General features: G+C 36.9%; 3 protein-coding genes and 2 long non-coding RNA genes across 7 annotated transcripts in view; 2 read left to right on the top strand and 3 right to left on the bottom strand.

Annotated features, from left to right (window-relative positions):
* LOC142236650 (uncharacterized) lies at nucleotides 1-435 on the bottom strand. The gene is made up of 2 exons (XR_012722139.1): nucleotides 270-435; nucleotides 1-202 (listed from the first exon to the last, which is right to left on the bottom strand). It is a non-coding gene; the product is annotated as an uncharacterized LOC142236650 (long non-coding RNA).
* Nucleotides 436-2733: 2298 nt separating this feature from the next.
* Arl1 (ADP ribosylation factor-like 1) lies at nucleotides 2734-4160 on the top strand. 2 transcript variants are annotated; one of them, XM_075305598.1, is made up of 4 exons: nucleotides 2734-2892; nucleotides 3033-3249; nucleotides 3315-3426; nucleotides 3493-4160. In XM_075305598.1, exons 1-4 carry the CDS (start codon nucleotides 2889-2891, stop codon nucleotides 3700-3702), a joined length of 543 nt encoding a protein of 180 aa, XP_075161713.1. In that variant the 5' UTR covers nucleotides 2734-2888; the 3' UTR covers nucleotides 3703-4160. The 2 variants fall into 2 exon arrangements, with proteins under 2 accessions (XP_075161713.1, XP_075161714.1); XM_075305599.1 differs by having other exon boundaries at nucleotides 2745-2962.
* Nucleotides 4161-4800: 640 nt separating this feature from the next.
* PolD1 (DNA polymerase delta 1, catalytic subunit) lies at nucleotides 4801-8401 on the bottom strand. The gene is made up of 3 exons (XM_075305597.1): nucleotides 8208-8401; nucleotides 5316-8155; nucleotides 4801-5247 (listed from the first exon to the last, which is right to left on the bottom strand). The coding sequence occupies exons 1-3, from the start codon at nucleotides 8285-8287 to the stop codon at nucleotides 4877-4879; spliced, it is 3291 nt and encodes a 1096-aa protein (XP_075161712.1). The 5' UTR covers nucleotides 8288-8401; the 3' UTR covers nucleotides 4801-4876.
* A 28-nt stretch (nucleotides 8402-8429) lies between these two features.
* LOC142234467 (uncharacterized) lies at nucleotides 8430-9605 on the top strand. Its single transcript, XR_012721630.1, has 3 exons — nucleotides 8430-8832; nucleotides 8897-9002; nucleotides 9068-9605. It is a non-coding gene; the product is annotated as an uncharacterized LOC142234467 (long non-coding RNA).
* Nucleotides 9606-17536: 7931 nt separating this feature from the next.
* Mi-2 (chromodomain-helicase-DNA-binding protein Mi-2 homolog) overlaps nucleotides 17537-23228 on the bottom strand; it is a 54462-nt gene continuing 48770 nt past the window's right edge. For both annotated transcript variants that reach the window (XM_075305601.1, XM_075305600.1), the window contains exons 5-6: nucleotides 18005-23174; nucleotides 17537-17925 (exon numbers count right to left, since the gene is read on the bottom strand). In XM_075305601.1, the coding sequence (XP_075161716.1) occupies nucleotides 17771-17925; nucleotides 18005-23174 (5325 nt within the window). In that variant the 3' untranslated portion in view covers nucleotides 17537-17770. The remainder of the gene's footprint in view (nucleotides 17926-18004; nucleotides 23175-23228) is intronic.

A 23228-nucleotide genomic window follows, 5' to 3' on the forward strand; every position in this document is an offset into this window, starting at 1 on the left:
TTGTGGTCGAGTAAACACGTTTGTTTAGATATTTATTAATTTGATTAATCATTTACAAATTCTTAAAAATATAACATTTATACCACTATCACATCACATTTAACATAATTTTTTGCATTAATTATGATGTAGAGTTACAAGTAGCGAGTTACATGTTGCAGCGTCTATCAGCCAGTGTTTTTATTCGATGGAGGCAGCGTGTCTGTAAAATATTTGAAAAACAATCACTTTATTCCATTTGGAAAATCAAAAATTGTTCACCAATATACCTTTCACAATTTTAAGCGTAAAATCTATGTTTTCAGAACTTTATTTTCGTTTTTATTTAAATAAAATATAACAAGCTGGTTGCGCTTGGCGTTTCACAAAAAATAAAATGGCTTTTGTAAAAGTAGTGATGGCAAACTACATGTATGAAGAACATTTTGTACTTTATGATATGTTGCCCCGTATCACAGTAGGATGGTTGTAGTGACATTTACGAGTCTGTGGTAGCGATGAAGATGAAATGGAACTTTGAAATGCTGGCAGGGTTTTTAATAAAAAACGATAATGAAGTTATTTCGCTTAAAGTTGTGAAAGGTATGTTGGTGAATAATTTTTGACTTTCCAAATGGAATAAAGTGATAGTTTTTCAAATATTTTTCCAGACACGCTGTCTCCATTGGGAATAAAAGCACCGGCTGATAGACGCTACAACATGTAACTTGCAACTTGTAACTCAACATCAATCTCTTATTAATGCATAAAAATATGTTAAATGTGATGTGATGTGGTAATCGTATAAATTTTATATTTATAAATGTTTAATAAAATTAATAAACATCTAAACAATCGTGTTTTACTTGACCACAATGATTCTTTTACAACTATCTTAAAATGCACTTTCTCTGATTGTTTGAAGGGGCTCTTATAAATGTATCCAGAAGGGCTCCTAATAATTACACTGCGATACTTTTTTGTAGTAACTTGGCGTGGCACAACTTCTCAATAGTGACGGCGCTTTTCCGAGGAGTTTTGCATATCGTATACGACTATTTTCGACGTAGTGGGGATACTCAGAAGCGCCCCCCCAATTCAAAAAATGTTGGCTGGGTAAACGCGATCTTGTCATATTTTCGACGTACCTTTTATCTATGCTTTATTTTATGTGGCACGAATTACATTTTATATGAACTCATTATTCAAAGGACCTTATCGTTTACTTCGATTTTTGATGAAATTGTGCTGTTTAGTATACCTCATGTATGAGCATCTGGCAGCCACTGATTATGTAATTGATCGAGACAGTATGCTTGAAAAAATATTTAAAAAACATATCACTTTAGTTCATATTGAATTTCGCCAATATCCATTCCAAAAAAATATCAAAGACTTACAGCCTATTTCTGATATCCGAACGAAAGCAATTGCGAACGAACGGCAGTCACTCACTTTCGTCTAGATTTGGGTTTCTCTAACTTCCTTTCGTTCGTTCGCATGGCTTACGTTACTGTCAAATGCTAGCATTACCAGATCTCAGATATTTCAATTTCCTGAAAAAGGCCCATACATTTTAAAAATAATTTTCCATAAAATTCAATCTGGCATCGCCGTTCATTTGGCAAACATTTCCCGCTTTTGATATTTGGTTTAGCTCAATAATTTTTTTTAACAAATTAGCCCGTGTAGAGAGATAAGGATTTGTATTTCCATATTTCTACAATAATTACAGTTCAGTTGTCCTTTTAATGAGTGTTTCATTCGAAATGTATGTGTTTGCTCGTGTTAGACTTTCCCTTAAACGGTCTCTATGGCGGTTATAAAGAAAAAATAGATCGCTATAATTAACTTTTATCACATATTTACAATAAAAGCTTTAATAAATTTATCAATTATTAAGTTTTTCCTATTTATAAATGCCTTTTTCCACAAAACGAAAGGTCTTTACCAAGTGAGTGGTTTTGACATTTCAGTTCGTCAAAATGCGAACGAATCGAGTTAGAGAAACCCAATTTTAGAGCTTACGTTACGTCTTCGTTCGCATTGACTTTCGTTTCGATTTTCGTTTAGATACCCCTTAGAGAAACCAAAATCAGCTGTTTTTCGTTTTGTATGCGAACGAAGACTAGAATTCGGATAGCAGAAATAGGCTGTTATTGTCTTTTTTGAATTTTGGTATCGAATGGCGCGATTTATTATTTAGCATTTTTTCTGAACGAATTTTGGCAACTCTGCTTATAGTTAGTAGACACGTCATAAAATGAATTAGGATCAGATTACTGGAATCGTATCGTGAAGCTGTTTGCTACATTTCATACCAACTGGATTAAAGCGCGGTATGGTCGTCAAGAGAAAATGCTATACATAGAAAATGAATTGGGAAAATGTTATGCATGATATTGTTTCGAATAGAAAGCAAATGCAATATAGACATTATACATTCACACAGAATTTTCAATGGTCTATATGAAAATACATTTCTCCATATTCACACTTTAATTCTCATAAATGTTGTTTGAATGTCGGTAATGCAGGGTCTGATTTTGATGGGGTGAAAATTCCATAAAGCAAATTACATTCGCTCTATGCTTGAAATTTCGCCTTTGGGAGAGATCTGAAATAACCCTTCTCATACAAAGACGAGATTTCAAATCTCAAAAAAGGTGACTTCTTTTGTAGTGTACTCCGATTGACACGCTATCTACGTAGCTTTCCAATGATTACGTTTGTGCGACTAATTTCATTTCGTGTTTTACTCCCCGCTGTATGAAAAACTGACAGTTCTCATTTCCCAAGACGACGAATATATTAAAAAAGACTAAATTTCATTTTTTAGTGAAATAACAAGTTATCTAAATAAGTAGACGTAATACCACAAACTGAACCACAAGAGAAAAGTCTAAAATATGGGTTAGTAGCCGTGTATGAAGAACCGGAATAAATAAACATAAATTTTGGCCTAGGATATTATAGTGACGTCGTGAGTCAATATCGTTATTAACATTTGTATTACTAAAGTATTTTTTTTTTGGTTTTTCGCCTTCATGTAGGAGGAGTTTTAAGTTATTTTCGTGGTTTATTGGGATCACGAGAAATGCGTATCCTAATTCTGGGTCTCGATGGAGCTGGCAAAACCACAATACTTTACCGTCTGCAAGTGGGAGAAGTTGTGACCACAATCCCTACAATAGGATTCAATGTGGAGCAAGTAACATATAAAAATTTAAAATTTCAAGTATGGGATTTGGGAGGACAAACAAGCATACGGTAAGAAATGTAGTTCAAAAAGGGAACTTAAGAGAAATTCATCTTGGAAATTTTACGTTTTGTAGACCCTACTGGCGTTGTTATTATAGTAATACAGATGCTATCATTTATGTGGTAGATTCAGCAGACCGTGATAGAATAGGCATTTCCAAAGACGAACTATTGTATATGTTAAGGGTAAGTTTCCCAAAAAAAAAAGAGTTCATATTTTAAAATCATTTTAAAATATGTATTTTCTTTCAGGAGGAAGAACTTGCCGGTGCCGTCTTGGTAGTTTTAGCCAACAAGCAAGATATGGAAGGTTGTATGACTGTGGCGGAAGTTCATCATGCTTTAGGTTTGGAAAATCTGAAGAATCGCACTTTCCAAATTTTTAAGACGTCAGCGACCAAAGGCGAAGGTCTCGATCAGGCCATGGATTGGCTCTCCAATACACTGCAGAGTCGTAAATAGTCTTATATAAAGTTATAGCAACATAATCCTTGAAAAAAAATATGCAATCCCTTCTATAACACATCTCGCTATTTCAATGAAAACAGCGGGTGGCGCATTTCATATATGATTTATACAAACACATCCCTGCCTATTCCTTTATTTTTTCTTAAAAAAACTATTCGTGTATGATGTTTGTTTATAAATACATTTTTAAGTTATTACAAAAAAAAAAAAAACAGTAAACTATGCAACTAAATTATGATGATTATTAAAATGGAACATTGTAAAACAAAAAACATTTAAAAGCATACTATATTTTATTACCCTTTTCCCAATTTCCTTCCCACACAAATATTTAGGACCTATTTCTATAAACATAAAGTATTTAATAGATTTTTTGTATGTTATATTTAGTAAAACGAATATAATAAATTTACCATAGAGAATATTTCAAAGAAGTGCGGGGGTATCGCTTACATATGCCTTTTTTCCTCTTTCCCTAGAAAACGCTAGCAGCTTTTATTCAAAAACTCAACAAATAAGAAGTGTTATATTAAAAGATCTACAAAATCAAACAAGAAAATCTCCACTGTCTTATTGCATTTTCATAAAATAATTAAAAAATGCAACGAGCAAAGCATTCCCATGGGAATACAATATACTATGCAAAGAAAACTATATTTGGCATATTCCATGGTAGCATAGGCCAGGAATGACTTACTCCGGGACTGGGAGTAAATCCCGTTTTGGCATATAACTCACAATATTGCAAACTTTTTTATGAATAATTATCTATTGTTTCTTCCCACAAAGGCCAATGGGAATAATCCCCCATGTTCCGATATTCGGAAACCGTAAAATTAAATTCTTGTAATTCCGAATATCGAAACATGGGGGGAATATCAATTCTCCAATTTTAGTGAAATTAATCAGATAAAGTTAGGAATAAAAACTAATATCGGGAACATTGTGATACTACATGTTTTCTCTTTTCTTATGAATAATGGCTATCTACATCTAAATGGTATACCACACACTATGCGTAAATCGCATGCCGAACTCGGAAATTTCATAGCTGGTCAGTATATACACCCCCAACATCTTTAGTCATTTGAATACATTCGATTTTTTTGTTTATTAATTATAGCTTTAAAAAAAATATAACATAATTTGTAACCGTTGCGAATCCCGCCTACCATTCTGCAAGGCCAAAACGCCTAACACGTTTTTCTTGTGTATCTAAATCCATGCGTATTTTCTGTCTCATGTAGAAAATGGGACAATCACGATTCGAGCATAATACTTCTTCATGCAATGAACCCTGGCAACGTTGACACTCGGTCCATAGGCGGGAAAAGGTATCTTCTATTTGTCTTTTTGCTATTACCTCCTTCATATAGAGTTCGCCCATTTTTGGTTCACAATGTGGACACAGTGGGGCATTTTCATAGCCCTTGGGCATCAGAGCTTTACATCCCAAACAAGAAGACTTTTTGGTCATAAATCCTGCCAAACCGCCTACTTTTGATGTGACCACTGTTCGTGTACGAGTGTGTTCGCCCTCTGGAAAATATACAACTCATAAAAATAAACTTTTTCCACATCGAATGCAATATATTTTTTGTACATACTCAGCAATATCGATTCGGCTTTATCTCCTAAAATTGGTTCAAATATACGTAGCAAGGGTTTTGATAATTGTTGTTCAAGATAGTAGTTGGCATCTATGGGTACACAATTCTCCAAAACATACAAAGGATCTTCAGCTTTGGCATAAGCTGGGGTATTTTTAGCTGCCGCACATATAACGTATGGTACACGATCACCCAATTTAGGTGCTGTTCCGGGATCACGTTTTTTCATTTTTGCAGCCAACTCTACATGAGCTTGTTTCGCAGCATAGTCTGTTTTAGCCAACTCTTTCGTAATTACAAGTTGTGAAATATCGATGCGATTACACAGCAAGTCGGCTATAGTTTGCTTTGCATAGTCAACAGCTCCATCGGGATTTCGTTCAATCAAAAGTTTTTGCAAACAAGTGTTCATTAGATTGGCGACCAAAGGAGAATTATCTCGTCTTACAGTTTCTATGCCTTTGCAATCCATTTTGTCATAGGTCTCAGGACGTGTGAAATAAAGGCCAGCATAACGCTTTTTATTTATCAACAAATAGGGATAATAAACCTTCTCAAACTCGAGTTTGATAGGGCTTACGAACTTTGACGATACCAATTCGGCAGCTTCTCGCCCCAACTCCATACTTTTTTCCAGAGACTTAACGCCAAAATTAACCATTACTGAATCGGTATCACCGTATATGACGACTGCGTCGTTTTCGTAGCCATTGGAACGTGTGTAATGTGTCTCCACTTCGTTTTTGGTCATTTCAATCATGGTACGGCCATATGATGTTACAGAGCCAGAGATCTCCAAACATGGTAGCTTTCCCACTTGTGCTCCCGTAAATCCATAGACCGAGTTAGCAGATATTTTAAGTGCCAACTGGCGGCCATCCAGAACTTTACGTTTAAAAGGATCCTTTTCAACTTTTAAATCATTTTTAGCCCTCTTACGCGCAGCCAAAAGAGATTCTAGAATTTCGGGTAGTAATCCACGACGAATTGTTGACTTAACGAATGTATTATTGGATGGCGTACGTTCGAAATCATCATCTTTTAGACCCAACTTGTCCTTCATTCCTGGCTGCAACAAAGTTGTGTAACACAGATTGTGAGCCATCATTATGCTGGGATATAGTGAAGCAAAATCAAGAGTGGAAATAGGATCGGCATAATAGCCACGCTTAGGCTCTATGACTGTGGCACCTTCGTATTGCTCATCGGAACCTTGTGAAGAGTATGAGGGCATTATAAATCCCTTTGTCTTGGCCTTTCTTAACAATTGACTTAATACTTTGATCTGTTGACCCCTGGTAAGTAGTGATTCTAATGGCACTCCCGTTACTCTAGCCATTTCCATGTAATTCACAATAGACATTAACTTATCCAATAGCCTCAAGGGTAAGTAGGCATCTTTCAAGCAATACATGGCTAGTCGTCGCCTCGTTTGTTCATCTCCGTTTTGTAGGTCAGTAATAATACTGTGGTGGACATCCTCTTTTTGCTCTTGAAGGAAATGGTACGACACGGCATTGAGGGTATACGAACGAAGTTTGTAGTCTCTCAATAGTACAAACAACAAATCAAAAGGAACGCGTCCTTCGAAATTAACGTATTTGTTTTCACGTCTTCCCATTTGTTTCGACTGCAGTACCTGCTCCTTGATCACAGAACGAATATTTTTAATCCTCCCCAAAAATTCAAAATTTTTTACTTTTAAATGTGCTGCTCTATTCAGTAGATATGGTATATCAAAATTGTTAATATTATATCCGGTCAATATGTCCGGATCGACTTCTCTTACAAAACTTGACCATTTATCCAAAAGCTCTGTCTCAGTGTCGAAACACAACACCTGTGAACCCACGATGGGCGCACAAGACTTTAAAGTGAATACATTACGAATGAAAGGCTCTGGGTCACCTTGTCTAATGACCATATTTGCAATTTGTATAACTGGGTCCATTTTTGGTTCGGGGAATATACCCTTGCGGCCAGCGCATTCAATATCAAATGACAATATGCGAAAGGGAGCAACTTTAGACCACTCACCTTCGGGTTCATGGGAAATAAATTTATCAAAGGCTACATCTACCTCAATCTGACACCGACTTTCTGGTAATGGTTTAGAGTTCCGACCGCGTTGACGCCATGTTCCTGCTGGCAATTCAATCCAATTGCAACCAACTACTCCGGTATCAACCATAAATCGTATATCAAAATCTATGTTATTCTCAAAGGCACGGCAATCCTGGAAATCGAAATCAGCATAGATTATATCCTTCTTTAAGAGGCGAGAAGCGGCTGCCACAAATCTAGGCAACGAAAGTGTGATCTTTATATAACGTTGCTTTGCGTCTCCCTGATAGCCATAAATATTTAGGCGCTCAACAAGTTCAACACTTAGTACAGCTTCTTGGACGTTGTCTTTGTTACTACGCATATCTGCCAGGACCTTTTTGTCCAATGCAGCCTTAAAATCATAGCAATGTCTGTGCTCGAATCCATGTGGTGCAGCCAAATAAAAATAGGGGCAATATCCATGGACATGGCAGCAAACAGAATTTCCTTCCATAGTTATACCATACATACGAATGACCGGTACGGGACCCAAACGAGCACCTGGCATTCCTGGTAAAGGTGTACCTAGATAATTTTCAACATCAATTTGTTGAAATACTAAGCTGTCACATTCAGGATCTAATTCAGGAGGGTCTACACGAGACCATTTGACTGATGTTTGTTGATTTTCTGGGCCGTCGCCAATCAACTGTGTCGTATCCATGTCGTCATTGTTGAATTCTACATCAAAGCCACCACCGCCAATGTCATCCTCATCGTCATCAAAGTTCCTAACGTAGCTAAGTATAAACATTTGCTAATTTTAAAGGCCTAAATACATACCTCGATTTCTTGGGGCCACCGTTATTAGACGCTGCACTGCCATTACTTCCAAATTTCCTTTTGTTTGCCAAATTGCTCATTTTCGTATCTTTTATATTGAATTAACTTCTATCTACTATTTTTTGTTTTCAATTAAAAATGCTCAATATGTGTAGAATAAGGAGAGCGGGCAAAACTGTTGTTTATAGCGGGCAAAACTGTTGAGATCAGTGTTGCCTAGCTCTATGTAAAAAAAATTGCAAATAACAATAATGGTCAAAAACGTTTAGAGAAGAGAAAAATTACTTCCCAATAAACACAGGATGAGCGTTTATCAAATGCAACAACTTTTCAGTTTGAGGGTAAATATAATTTTCAACATAAATTCAACTTGACTTGAAATAGCTCATTTTCAATATATCTTCAAATTGTTTGCGAATTACTTCCAATTTGCCAAAATGTTGACGAAATCTTTGAAAAGGTTTGAAGATAATATGAGAAAACTTTGACAAAAGACTACCCTAAAATGCAACGAAAAAACCATGTGGTTTTCAATACTTATTTGTGCAACGAAGTTCGTGGTCAATTGCAAGAAATAAAAAAATGGAAAATTTTAGACAAATAACCAAATAGTTTATAAAAATAGGTAAGTGAAAATAAAAAATGAAATAAAACTTTAAGGAAGTCACTAAATGTATATCTGTTTGCAGAAAACTAAAATTAAGGATTCTACGTTCTTGAAAACATTAAAAAGCTGACCGATGAAAAAATGGTGGACAATTAACTGGAACTGCTTCAAATAGTTTATAATAATTGGTACGTCGATATGAAAAATTAAATAAACACTTTAGAGAAGTCACTAAATTTAAATCTCTTTGCAGAAAACTAACATCTTTGGATGCTACATTCTTGCAAACATTAAGAAGCTGACCAATGAAAAATGAGTGGCTTATCGACAAGAAAAAGTTTCCACAAACATTACAAGTGCAACCTATTAAAATTGTTAAAAATCACAAATTGTTGAAATCAACAACTTCTGGATGAAAATGTGCATCAAATCGTCAGTTTAATTCATATGCTATTATCAGTTTAAAATGGATATTTTGTGAATTCATTCTGCTGGAAATCAATTCTAACACGCGGTCCAGTACGTTCCTAATTTCAACTTGCCCGCATGTTAATAAATTTTAATGCTGTTTATGACACCAAAAGGAAGGAAATCGAATTATCAATGCAAAAGTGTTTACTAATAATGTTTAAGATATTTAAAGTTTTGTTGTTTGTTTGTTTTTTTTTTTTGTTCTTATTTGTTGATATGTTTAATAAGATTATTATTTATCATATTGTATTGTTGTGTTATGTAGTGTATTATATATTTTATTTTGATGAAAATGAATAAATTATACAAAATTCATAGAATTTTGGCTTTGACTTTCAATTTAAAGTGGGTATATCATTCATACAAATTTAGGTTGAAAAGTATTTGCAACGATGTTAATTTTGAATTTGACTCGCATCGAAAATTGTTTGACAAATAATTGAGTAGCGATGCATTTCAGTTTGAGGATAACACTTGAGATATTATTGCTAATGTGTTGAATTTCACTGTTGAGGGTAATGTCTGTTTTTTGTTGAGAACGCGATTTTCTCAACAATTTCTCAACTTGAATATTACCCTAATCCTTTGAAAAAATGTTTGAAAAATTGTTGAAATTTAGCATTTTTCAAACGTTTGTGTTTATTGGGTTAGCAATTTCAGAGATGCCAACTTGATTTTACATTTCCTATGAACGGGTTCGGTCAAATTATAATTTTTGTGTGTGAACACTACCATAGTAAGTAAGTAATTTTTTATTGAGTCTTCTTCTTGTTTGTGATACAATGAGTAAGGAGCGAATGTATATTTTTAATACTTAGAACTATTGTTGTCTTATTCTAATACACGATGGTTAAGTACGTTAGCTACTTGCTTGCAATGGCTACTAGTGAACGTATAAAGAAAATACGTAGCAAAACAAATGTAGGAAAAGGCTTGCTCGCGGCCTATATCGATTGATGGTAATGCAAGAGAGATTACCGATAATAAATAAATAACAAAAATAAATGAATAACTTAAAACGAGTTAACAATTAGACTGTTAAATATATGACTAACAGTGTGTAAAATATGCAGAATCCCTGCCAACATTTTTTGAATTTGGGGACTCTTTTGAGAATCCCCACTACGTCGAAAACAATCATATACGACATCAAAATCTCGTCGGAAAAGCGCCGTCACTATTGAGAAGTTGTACCACGCCAAGTTACTACAAAAATGTTTCGCATGAGTGCAATTATTAGGTGCCTTTATAGATCAATTTAGAACGACGCCAATAAGGGACCCTCCAAACAATCAGAAAAAGTGCATTTTAAGATAGTTGTAAAAGAATCATTGTGGTCGAGTAAAGCACGTTTGTTTAGATATTTATTAATTTGATTAAACATTTACAAATTCTTAAAAATATAACATTTATACCACTATCACATTACATTTAACATAATTTTTGGCATTAATGATGATGTTGAGTTACAAGTAGCGAGTTACATGTTGCTGCGTCTATCAACCAGTGTTTTTATTCCATGGAGGCAGCGTGTCTGTAAAATATCTGAAAAACAGTCACTTTATTCCACTTGGAAAATCACCAAATTGTTCACCAATATACCTTTCACAATTTTAAGCGTATAATCTATGTTTTCAGAACTTTATTTTCGTTTTTATTTAATTAAAATATAACAAGCTGGTTGCGCTTGGCGTTTCACAAAAAAATGGCTTTTTTAACAGTAGGGATGGCAGATTATTTGCATGTACTTTTTGATGTACCTTTTCATGATGGTTGAAGTGACATTTACGAGTCTGTGGTAACGATGAGGTTGAAATGGAACTTTGAAATGCTGGCAGGGATGATATCACAGTGGTATTTGTGTTGGGTAAGTATGATATAAAACGGATGCTCAGTTGAAGCTTTTATAAGTTGAAGGTTTTTACTTGGATAAAAATCACAGTTTCGAATGCAAGTGTAAATGGCTTGCTACGGAGAAAATATCAGGTACATTTTGTGCGATTTTAGGTGACGTATAGATTATTATGCATAATTATAACAATATGCTACAATGAATTATAGTAATAATGACATACGGGTAAGAGTAGTATGAATTATGTAGAATATAAAAAAAAAGTGTACAAATAATGTAAGAATTTAACCTCTGTGCGTTCTAGGAATCTTGTGATAGAATCGCTGCGTATTGGGATGGTCTGGATTATCAAATGTGTTCTCATTGATTATGGCGATTGATGACAAGTAGGTCGAACCAGACCAATGTGTATGATTTTCCAAGTTGTAGATTTCTTTTAAAAGGTCATTTTCATGAGTGGCAAGTTTCTGCACGAACGTCGTATGAAGGTTAAACGCATATTCACTGAAAGGCTTAACTTCCGAGACCTCGTATATGTGTTTATTGGAGAATTTTTTGTTCCGTGAAGCATAGTGTTTATTTATGCATCTCCGCAGTATTTTACGTTCAAAGATTTCCAATTCTTTAATCACTATCGGCGAGATGGTGAACCAAATTGGAAATCCATAAGTAAGCAGCGGTCTGATGGCCACTTTATACAGCAGTAATTTAGTCTTTTGTGGTAAGTATCTGCTATTCATGATGTATGAAAATGATCCTAAAACTCGTTTTGCCTTTTGTAGTGAATTCCGGCCGTGTTCATTGAATTTAAGAAGATTGTTGAAATTGACCCCGAGATATTTTATAGTCTCCATAAATGGGATTTCAGTGTCCTCAAGAAACAATTGCAGTATTTTACTTTGCGGGACGACTGATCTATGACATTTTCCTGAAGCATTCCTGATGCAGATAGCTTGTGATTTGGCTGCGTTTATTTTGATCCCCCATGTTTGGTAGAATTCATTTATGAGGCTAAGATGTGACTCAGCTTTATGTAAGGCATCAATCGGCGACAGGCTATGCGCGTATATCAAGCAATCGTCGGCGTAAAGGATAGCCTGAGAGTCAGCTGTGATATGAGGGAAGTCATTGAGGAAAATGTTGAATAGATAGGGTGCTAGGACACTGCCCTGGGGGACTCCACTATTGATAGAACCCATTGCGGATGATTCATTTTCGATGAATACTGAGAATTGGCGATCTGTTAAAAAACTCTCAATTAATTTGACCAGGTGAGGTGGTGTTCCCAGTTCTACCAGTTTATACAGGATGCCTTTATGACATGCTGAGTCGAATGCCTTTTCAATATCCAAGGATATTGCTACGGTGCAAGTTTTGTTTCGCAAGTTAGCGACAATGTCGTTGTGAAACTTGATAAGAGCGTGTTGCGTTCCGTGCGTCTTTTTGAAACCAAATTGGAAATCAGAGATGGGTTCTACAATGAAATTGTTTTCCAGTTTTTCTTTTATGACATTTTCAAAAATTTTCCCCACGTTAAGGCCGGTACTCTGTTCGGTTTTCGCGTTGAAACTCCATACAAAACCAAAAAATGCGAAAAATTTGCGAAATTTTTTCCATTTGTGATACTTTGTTTTTTCGTGTTGAAAAACTGACGTTTATAGCACGGCGCCATTTGCAATGTGAATTAAGAAATAATTTATTTATTAAAAACTATTTGTGCGGGTTTATAAAAAAAACACGGACCATATTTTTGTTCCGAAACTATACAAAGGATCAAAGAAATAGCAGATCAATTGCCCAAGGAAAAATAAAATGTTATTTTGTAAAAACAAGCAACTACCACCAACTTAATCCAATATCGCTCCCTGTAAAATAACGCTCCAAGCTACCTAAAAAAACGCCGCTTTCTATGTGCGAAATAATGGTTTCCATAAAAATTTTTCGCAAGAATGAACATAGTACCGGCCTTTAGACAATAACGATATTGGACGGAAATCGCAGAGGTTGATACTATCTGGTTTTTTCTTTATCGGTAGTATTTTAGCTTTTTTCCAGTCATTAGGGAAATAGCAATTATTTATGCAGTTGTTGAAAATGACTGCCAACAGGTTTGCTGTCGATTCGGGAAATTTTTTAAGAATGTAATTTGAAATTCCATCCATGCCAGATGATTTTTTGTTGTTTATGAATTGGATAATGTTTTTAATCTTTTCAGAAGTTGTAAAATTTTGCGAATCCGTATTAGAAAGTGCTGTAAAGCTTTCATTGAACGAGTATATATGGCGTGGAATGGGCTCGATGCATGAAGTCACTCTAGAAACAAGGTCAGGAACCGGGTGTTGCGGAATTGTTTCCCGGAAAACTTCGGAATAAAAATTTTTGAAGTGATCAGCTATATCAATGGCGTTGGTAATGGTGCAATCATTGTGCGTTATCTTATTGCAGAAGGGGTGTTTATTTTTCTCAATTACTTGGTAAATTTGTTTGAAGGCGGAAGGACCAGGGTTTATTTTTCCCAGTGTATTTTTGAATTTGTTAGCTTGTTCAATAGCTACTGACTCTTTTATTATTATTTTCAGTAGTTGAATTTGTTTGGACAAAATTTTATACTCACTGGATGTCCTGTTTCCAGCACGATGAAACATTTTTTTAAGGTCTTTCTGCCAGGAGTACTTCAATCTAAAGAGTTTTTTTGTCTTTTGCAAATCCATTTTGATCGGGAAATGATCAGAAAATGTTGGGAGAGTTTGAATTTTGTAGTTTTGGTTTATGATGTCTATGAGCTGTGTGCTGACAAGGAAATGATCAAGAAATGAGCTGCAATTTGGATAAGATGGAGATGTATCACAAATGCGTATAATATCGAGCACATTATTACCAAGCCAAGAATGAAGTGTCCTGCCGTTTGAGTTCTCGTTAGAGTCACCCCAAGATGTATTTTTTGAGTTTAAGTCACCCCCTAGGACGAAGGCATCAAAAGTTTTGCAAAATTGCAAAAGTTTTTCAAGGTCAGATTCTAATATTTGTGAGGGATGGTTACATGGGATATAAACGGAGCCAAAGAGATATCGCTTGCGTATTCCAGATGTTATGAAATCAATTTGAACAAGGCAAGTATTCATTCCAATGTTGTTGAGATATACTCTACTGAAATTAATGCAATTTTTGATAACAACAGCTGTGCCAACAGGTGAGTTATCGGTTATTATATTGTATCCATTGATTCTAATTTTTCTATTTCTTCGCAGGTGACACTCCTGGATGAATCCGATGTCTATCTTGTTATGGAGCAACAAGCTTGCCAGGTCTAACTGTCGACTAGTGTCATTAAGAGACCTTACGTTGAATGTTATTAATTTAATGTATCTATGGATCATTATTAATATGTTTAATTTTATTAAATAGACGCTTAAACTCAGTTTTTGCGTCAGACTTTGACATACTTTTGTAGTTTTTTAAGAATAAGTTTATTTCCTGTTCCAGCGTAAGTTCTTCAGGATCCATAAAGTAACTTGCTAGTTCCATGAATTGATCTATGATGCTTTTTGGTGCATATTGGATGGGGTGCATTTTAGTGGATTGTTGTTGAAAAAGATTAGAAAAAGTTCGTCCAGGAGATACTAGTGACGAAGTTATGGCACGGTTTACATTGTTTCTGGCAGCTGCCTTTTCTTCTATGGCTTTGTTTATTCTTTGCTTTCGTATGGCCACATACTTTTTGTATGTAGGACAACCTCTCCAATTGGCTGGGTGACCAGCTTCACCACAATTATTACAGAAAGGGTCCGTCTGATCCTCTCTGGTACGGAGACACTCACCTGGTTCATGGTCGAGATTACATTTGACGCACCTGTAAGGGGAATTGCAATTCTTCGAGATATGACCCCACCTTTGGCATCTGCGGCATTGAATGTCCGTTTCTTTTTTCTTGGGGACTTCCCATTTAATAATTTGATTTAGAATGCCTCTGATGTTGGAAATATGAGAAATGTCCTTTCCTGGGATCAGAGTTACCAGAAATAGGCCAGTGTCGAAATTTTTTTTGATGGAACTAGATGTTTTAAATTTGGTGACATCTGCTATTGTGTTTGGAACTTCTTTATTTAATTCGGCTTTAATGTCATCTATCGCAGTATTGGCAAATAGTCCCCTTAGAACTACAGAAGTTTGTTTGAATTCCTTTGGCGTAAATGAGTGAGAATGTATTTTCTTCTCACGTAAAATTGACATCATAGATGCGTGAACTGCTGGGTCAGAAAAATAGATTTTGCTCTTATTTTTGTTTATATTTTTTACTTTAAATGAGAAAATGGGAATTGTTGCTTTCAGCTTATCGACAAGTGTGGCAATGTTCACATTATAAAGGAAAATTGGAGGGCACCATTTTACTTTAGGATTGTTTTTGTTCTCGTTACTTTGTTGAGGTTTCTGTTTTTTTTCTGGCTCACAGCGGCCAATGTCAATATCTGCCAGAACACCTAGTATGCCAAATCTATTCTGGTCTGCGGGGTTGTGGTTCGCCAATCTCTCAGAAAGGTCAGGAATTGAAATGTTTATCGGTGATAATGCACTTTCAAGTCGCTGACGCTTGCGGTCATTAGGGTTAATTATGTTTTTTTTTTTTGTTTTTGTTTTGGATTCAGCTTTGTCATTGTTCACAGCCGGCGGGTGATGACGAGAAGTTGAAGCTTCAACCTCTACAACATCAAATTCCATATCTTGGGGTAAAGGACCAGGCATCATAGATGCAGTTGTATGCAAATAGGATGCCTGAGATGTTATTTGTTATGTATTAAATACAATTAAACTTGGAATGAAAAATTCGCACAAAAAATACACGTCTGTTTAGTACCAGTGTTGCCTTTAATCCTCGAACACTACCATATCAACTGGCAGTTGGCGAGTTTAAACTACGTTCAATCTAATGATAAGTAGTCTGTTCGATTTTCACCAAAAAACTAAATTAATAGTGCAAAAATATATATGAAGACGATTACATGTTGATCAAGTCATGTCAAATTATGTATGGAAAAGATCCAATGTATTAAATGCGAAACATTTAAAAATATTAAATTGTTTTAAAAAATTAACTGTGCAAATAATGTGGTTTTTAGATTGAAACTGAACGCAGTACTTACCTTGTTGAGATTCGCAATTTATTTATTCAAAGCCTTTACAGGGCCAATTTAACGAATTATAATGTACTGCTCTAACGGACATGACAATATTATATAAAAATATTAAATATCAATTAATAAAAATAAACAACAATCTTATATAAAAAATTGAACCAGCAATCTTATATTTATAATGTTATATATACATATCTTTTCGTTTGTTAATGTTCTTGGATCCCATTGAAATTAAAATATGTTTTATTTCGCGAGTCAGGAGACTACTCATTAAACAATTTGCCTTCCCATTCAAATGTGAGACTTCAATTGTAATGCGCTTTACAGACATCAGTTATTCCGGACGACAGTGCTCGTGTCGAACATATCCCATATATTGTGCACATTATCAGTTCGAAGGCATAATTGATACAGCTGAATGTTTATGGGATCGTCGCCGACAAGTCGTATCGATCCGACACACTGTAAGATTCTTTACAAACACCGACATTCCGTCCGGAATAACTGATAGTCTGTAAAGCTCATTACTGAGAGGGGATATTCAGATAATCCACCGCTGAAAAATTTTTTGGTTGTTGGTCGAAACTGGGTTTGAACCAACGACCCTGTGTATGCAATGCGAGACCATTGCACCACGGTGGCTCCAAGCAAATATTATTTACTTTGTGAAAATCTGAACTGATATTATGGCCACGTTTTCGCACGAAAAACCATATTGAGTTTTTGATTCGAAAACATACCCCCCTGTTCTGGTTTACGAATTCGTCGCTAGTTTCCGAACCACAATGATATATAATACGAACTTTTTACATACTGTTCTTCTAGATAAAGAAATTAAATGGAAGAAATTTGTTGGCAAAATATGAAATGGTTCAGAATTTGACCGTTACAAATTTTGCGTTTTGCGAATTCGTAAATCAGAACATGGGGGATAGATACTCACCTCGATTTCCGTCAAATTTTTAGCAATGCTCGTAAAAAGACTTTGAATATGCCCTAAGATTATAATATCCGCTAGAGCAGTTCATGGCAATTCATTCTAAATCAGCCCCTTAAAGGCTTTGAAATGAATTTATATTGAATTGCTAATGGAATATAAATAATTAAATGATTTTCTCTATATTATCACCATTATATATTTTTTAATAATAATAAAAATAAAAACATTTCTTGGCTTGTTAAATCTTTACAAGATGTAGATGAAAACTTCAATGCGAAAACAAAACTTAGTAGCGACGTTTATTCGAAATAAAAATTTAAATAAATGTATTTTTTACGTTTTTTTTATTAAAATTGTGTGACATATTTTATTCGAAATAAAATAGGAATATAGTATATATACTAATAGACATGAATCGTATTTTGTTTTGTAAAATATATTACTTGCACATTTTGTGCAATACCGCCATACATGATTTTTTTTTTTTGTTATTGTTATTAATAAATTGAATTACGTAGCAAGTATATTTTTATGTAGATATTTTATATAAGTTATGATAGATTAATTTCCACTCATATTATTCGCATTGTTAGCTGAGAGCTGACCGGGTACCGAAAACTGTGGCCGGAATGTCTGGAAATTACCAGCAGGTCCTCCTGCAAAAGCAGGTAATGCAGTACCTTGAAAACCTGCAGGGAATTGGGCCATCAGTTGAGCTATATAATTTGAATAAGGAAGAAAATTAGGGTTAAATGACTTTCTTTGACTCAATTTTTGTGTTCATTTAAATTTTACCTGCATTGCTGGCGTTTCCGGCCGTTGCCGCCAATCGTGACAGTATCGACCTTTCGGACATTTGTAACCTCTGCGCAACTGGTGGTATACGTGCAAGGGTTGCCGGCAATCGTGAAACATCACTCTTCATATCGGAGAGTAATTCCTCCAATTGGTTCAATACCTTATGCAAAACTGCATTTGCCGGTTTATTTCCAGCCAGCGATTCCTTACTCAAATGTTGATGCGATTCAGCCAAACATTCGACCTCGGCAAAGCGGGCATTTAATGACATCGCTGGATGTGTGGGATCTTGGGCGAGATTCAAGAAAGCGGCCCTTCTTAGCTGTTCCTCGATAACCAGTGATTGTTCGAGCAATTTAAACCTTCGGGCTAAGAACTTGTTTTTGATTTCCAAGAAATTTCCTTTGCCAACATCCATTTTGAAGGGTTCGTTTATGATGGCAAAACGTATGTCATTTTGAATGTCCTGCCAACGTCCATAGCCATGGGTGACAATTCCCGCCAGGAGCCAATAGTCGTGACGACGATGCCATATTTCATATTCCCGACCCGGAACTGCAGCTTTTTCTTCATTAAGCCACAAAGTGTGAAGCTCTGTGAAACCACCGTCAGCAATGTTGAACATAAATTTACGTTTTAATACTTCAAGACTTTCTTCAATTTTCGGCTTGTTTATATTCTCCTTGGTATCTTTGTCGGTTGTGGAAGCCGATTTATTGGAGCTTTGCGAACAATTGGGTTTTTCCACCTCGCCATCATCTTTTATAATGAGAACATCATCATCGTCATCATCAATGATTTCGGTTTTATTTGAAGATTCGTCTTTTGCTTTTTTGTCCTTTGTGGCATCTTCACCGGCCTTTTTCTCTTCCTTGACTTCTTCGCCGTCTGTGCTTTCTTTCTTGAGCGCAGCTGCATCAGGTTTTTCGTCTTTGAGAGCTTTGTTTTCGGTATCCTTTTCGCCTTCTTTTTCCTTTTTTACTGATTCCGAAGCGTTGGCATCTGAGGAGACATCAAGCTTTTCATCTGCTTTTTTATCTGTGTCAGTCTCAGCTGCTTTCTTCTTCTCCTCGCTCTCTGTGTCTTTTTTGATATCGTCTGAAGTCAAGGGTTTATCTTCAGATTTATCAATGGGAGCGGGACTTGGAGCCGCACTTGTGGCCGGGGTGGCACTTGTGCTAGTGGTTGCGCTTTTATCTTCTGGTTTGGGGGGCACTACTGCAGCCGATGCATCGGATTCTTCTTTGCCTTGAGATTTTACAGGTTCGCAAGGCTTCAGTATTAGTTCGGGCATACTGTAATAACCGTTAATATGCTCAAATTCCTGAACTTTCTTACGTATCAAAGACATTACTCCGATTCTTGTTAAAACATGTTGCCTTGAGAGACCTTCACGGGGTACACCATCGGCAAAAGTTTCGGCATTGTCGGCTCCAGGCTCGCACAAGTGTCTCATGAATAGTGACACATAAGCTTTGAAATTCCTCTCGGATTTACCTCTCAAATCTCGCACTAACCATTGCGAATTGAAAGCGTCCTGTGGCGGCATGCCGTAACGCATGATAGCATTGAGGAAACTTTTGCGTTGGCGTGAGTTGAAACCAAAAACTTCTATGTTACCACCCACTCGAGCCAAAAGAGGAGCCAAAGGACGATCATCTCTACGTTCCACTCGTCTACGGGCTTTGCGGCCTCCTTCGACCCCATTTTGCTCATCGAAATCATCATCGCCTCCATCTTCTTCTGAGCCAGCTGAATAATCGGAATTGTATTCAGAGTTGTTATCCTGCCAATTGGTATCATCACGTGTCGACTCGGCGGGAACAACACCGCCATCAGTGTAATTAACCTGTTTGCGTACACGTTTGCCCTTACCCAGAGTACGGGATACATCTTCTTGGTGTTGTTCGTAATGATGACGCAACAGCTTAACCCAGTATGCTGGGTCGGAATTTTCCGCCTCTTGTTTAATAATTTCCGTTTCTTCTTCCTCTTCTTCTTCTTTAGTGGCATACGAGGCCACCTTGAATGATGATAGGTATTCATTAGCCCAGGATTCCTTCTCCTCAATACCTTTGTTGGAACGATCTAACAATTCAGCCACTGCTTTGTCATCGTAATGAATAGCCTCCTCTTTGTCATCTTCTTTAAATAGGTCTTCAGTTCCAAAACGGAGAATATCGTCCAACTCTTGTTTGGTGAAATTTGCTCCTTTGCCTCCCATTCCAGGGCGTACAACTAAATGGGTTAACATCATTTTGCGTTTAGCCACTTGGGTCACCCTTTCCTCCACCGAGTTACGAGTGACAAAACGGTAAATCATGACCTTATTGGCTTGACCAATACGATGAGCTCGAGAAAAAGCTTGAATATCATTGTGAGGATTCCAGTCGGAATCATAAATAATGACAGTATCGGCTGTAGCCAAATTAATACCCAAGCCACCGGCCCGAGTACTTAAGAGAAAGACGAATTGTTGAGCTCCGGGGGCATTGAAACGGTCAATAGCCTCTTGTCTTAAATTACCAGTGATACTACCATCAATTCGTTCATATTTATAGCCTTCGCCTTCAAGAAAATCTTCCAAGATATCCAACATTTTTGTCATTTGCGAGAAAATCAAAACACGATGGCCTTGATCTTTCAGTTGCTTCAACATCTTCGAAAGTAACACCAACTTTCCTGCTGCTTTCGTGAGCGATTGTATTTCATATAGACCACCCGCTGTGGTTTGCGCCTCTTCAGCAGCTGAGGGGAACAAATATGGATGATTGCAACACTTTTTCAGATCCATCATTACATTTATGAGGGAACATGAACTTCCGCCGGTCTTCGAATTAAGGGCTTCATAATTTTTCGTTAAAATAAATTTGTAGAACTTTTTCTGTAAAGCCGACAATTCGACACGCACAATAAATTCCGATTTTGATGGCATGTTCTTCAGGACGTCAGCCTTTAAACGACGCAACATGTGCGGTCCCAACATTTCATGTAAGCGTTTGACTTGCTCTTCCTTAGAAACATCAGCAAATTCATTCTGGAACGCATTCAAATCGTTGAATTTATCACCCGATAAGAAGTTGAGCAAATGGAAAAGTTCTTCCAAATTATTTTGCAAGGGTGTGCCCGTCAACAAAAGTTTATAAGCAATATTATATGAATTGAGAATTCGGAAGAATTTACTTTGATTCGATTTCAGACGATGAGCCTCGTCAACAACCAAGACTGCCCAATCGATTGAGCCCAAACAGGCGGCATCCATGGATATCAACTCGTAACTTGTAAGTAAAACATTGAACTTGTATTGTGTGGTTCTCAAGCGGGAAGCTTTGCCACCTCTAATAGCTCCTTCTTCAAAACTTAATTCATTCTCTCGGATAACGGCACGAGAATCTTTGTCGCCCACATATGTTATGCAATAAAAGTCCGGAGCCCATAGCTCAAATTCTCTTTCCCAGTTTATTATTGTGGAGAGTGGGACTGCAACTAAGAACGGCCCCTTGCAATGGCCTTCCTTGTATAATGAGTACAAGAATGTTACGGTTTGAATGGTTTTACCCAAACCCATTTCGTCAGCTAATATAGTATCCACTCCATTGCTCCAGGAGTAACGCAACCAATTAATACCCTCTATTTGATATGGATGCAGTTGCATTCCCGTGGATTCCAAGAATGGCGGTTGCCCTTCGTACTTCTTCTTCAAGTCGGTGGTGGGCTTCTCTGGAGGCGGTGTGAAATGTCGAACCTGTCTATCTTCATCTTCCAGATCCTTAGTCTTGCTCTTACGACCCTTTTTCTTTTTATTCAAACGTTGCTCCGATGTGCACATGGCTCTCAAGTCCAAATAATAATCGATGGCTTGTTTCAAACCTGGTATATCGTCCGATTCATCTTCCCATGTGGACTTGTCGTATGGCAAATCACGCCATTTTACTAAATACATTGTAGTACCATCTCTTGCTGTACGATGATTAATAACACGCTGCACTATCAACCATTCGGGCTTAACACCGTTGCTGTAGAAACGTTCTTCCAAGTCCTTCTTGTATTGTTCATCCTCATCCTCGGCTTGAATACCACCTTTGGCCTTATGCCTCTGAATGCGGACATAACGGGAGTCGGCCTCATCCAAAGTCTCTTCGAATTTGGGCGGTTCTTCCATGTCGTATTTACGAGAGAATGACCGAATCATCAGAGGATGATGTACTTCCATTTGTATCTCGGGTACCCATTCACAATGCCAGTACGACATATTATGCCATTTAACGAAATATTCTCGAGTTCTACAAACTTTGGATTTCTTGGATGTTGAAGCAGCTTCATTCTGTTGCTCTTTCCATCTCCATGTTATGATTTTCTCTGCTTTACCCTTTAAAGGCGGACAACTACAACGTGGACATCTCCAATCACCATCGGGTATGGTGTCTAATGGAGGATTCAGACAGAAGGTATGGTAAGCCGAAGGACAGGAGTCACAACATAACAGTTCACCACCATCTTTGCATACTCTACAAAATTCCTGATGCTCATCGTCGTCATCTTCTTCGGCCACTCCGCCATCTGCCTCACAATGAGGACAGGACCATTTGCCTTCCGGAGGTTCCTCCAATTCTGGCTCCAAACAGACCAAATGATAAGCGCGTGGACAAGTATCGCATAGGATAATTTCACCGCCTTGTTGACAAACTTCACAGTAGTCCTGGTGCTCATGTTCGCCCTCTTCTCCATCGGGAAAGCGAGATGTGGTCTTTACCTTCTTCTTTTTCTTGAATTTATTGCCAATCTTTACTTTGGCCTTCTTTTTAACCACGGGCGTACCATCTTCATTAGTGGCCACTTGGCCATCTACAGTCGCACCGGGCGCAGTGGTTGTTGCAGCGGCCGACGAAGTGTTCGGTATATCATCGGCACTGTCATCCGATTTCTGTAACATTTTTTCAAATTCCAAGTCGGAATCTCTTTCCGAGGCTCCCGAAGCATCTTGATCTTCATCGGAACTACCACGTTTACGTTTACCGAATTTGATTTTCAATGTGGGTACCTTTCCCGAACGCCGGCCCTTTTTGCCACGACCACGACCACCCCGTTTACGACGGCCACTCGATGACGATTCTTTTTCCTCCTCTTCTTCTTCCTCTTCCTCCTCCTCTTCATATAAATCGTCGGGCTTTTGTTTTATTTAGAAATAGAAAATTTTGTTTAAATTCATTTGTATAATTTT

Source organism: Haematobia irritans, chromosome 4, assembly GCF_050003625.1.
Source record: "Haematobia irritans isolate KBUSLIRL chromosome 4, ASM5000362v1, whole genome shotgun sequence".
NCBI lineage: Eukaryota > Metazoa > Arthropoda > Insecta > Diptera > Muscidae > Haematobia > Haematobia irritans.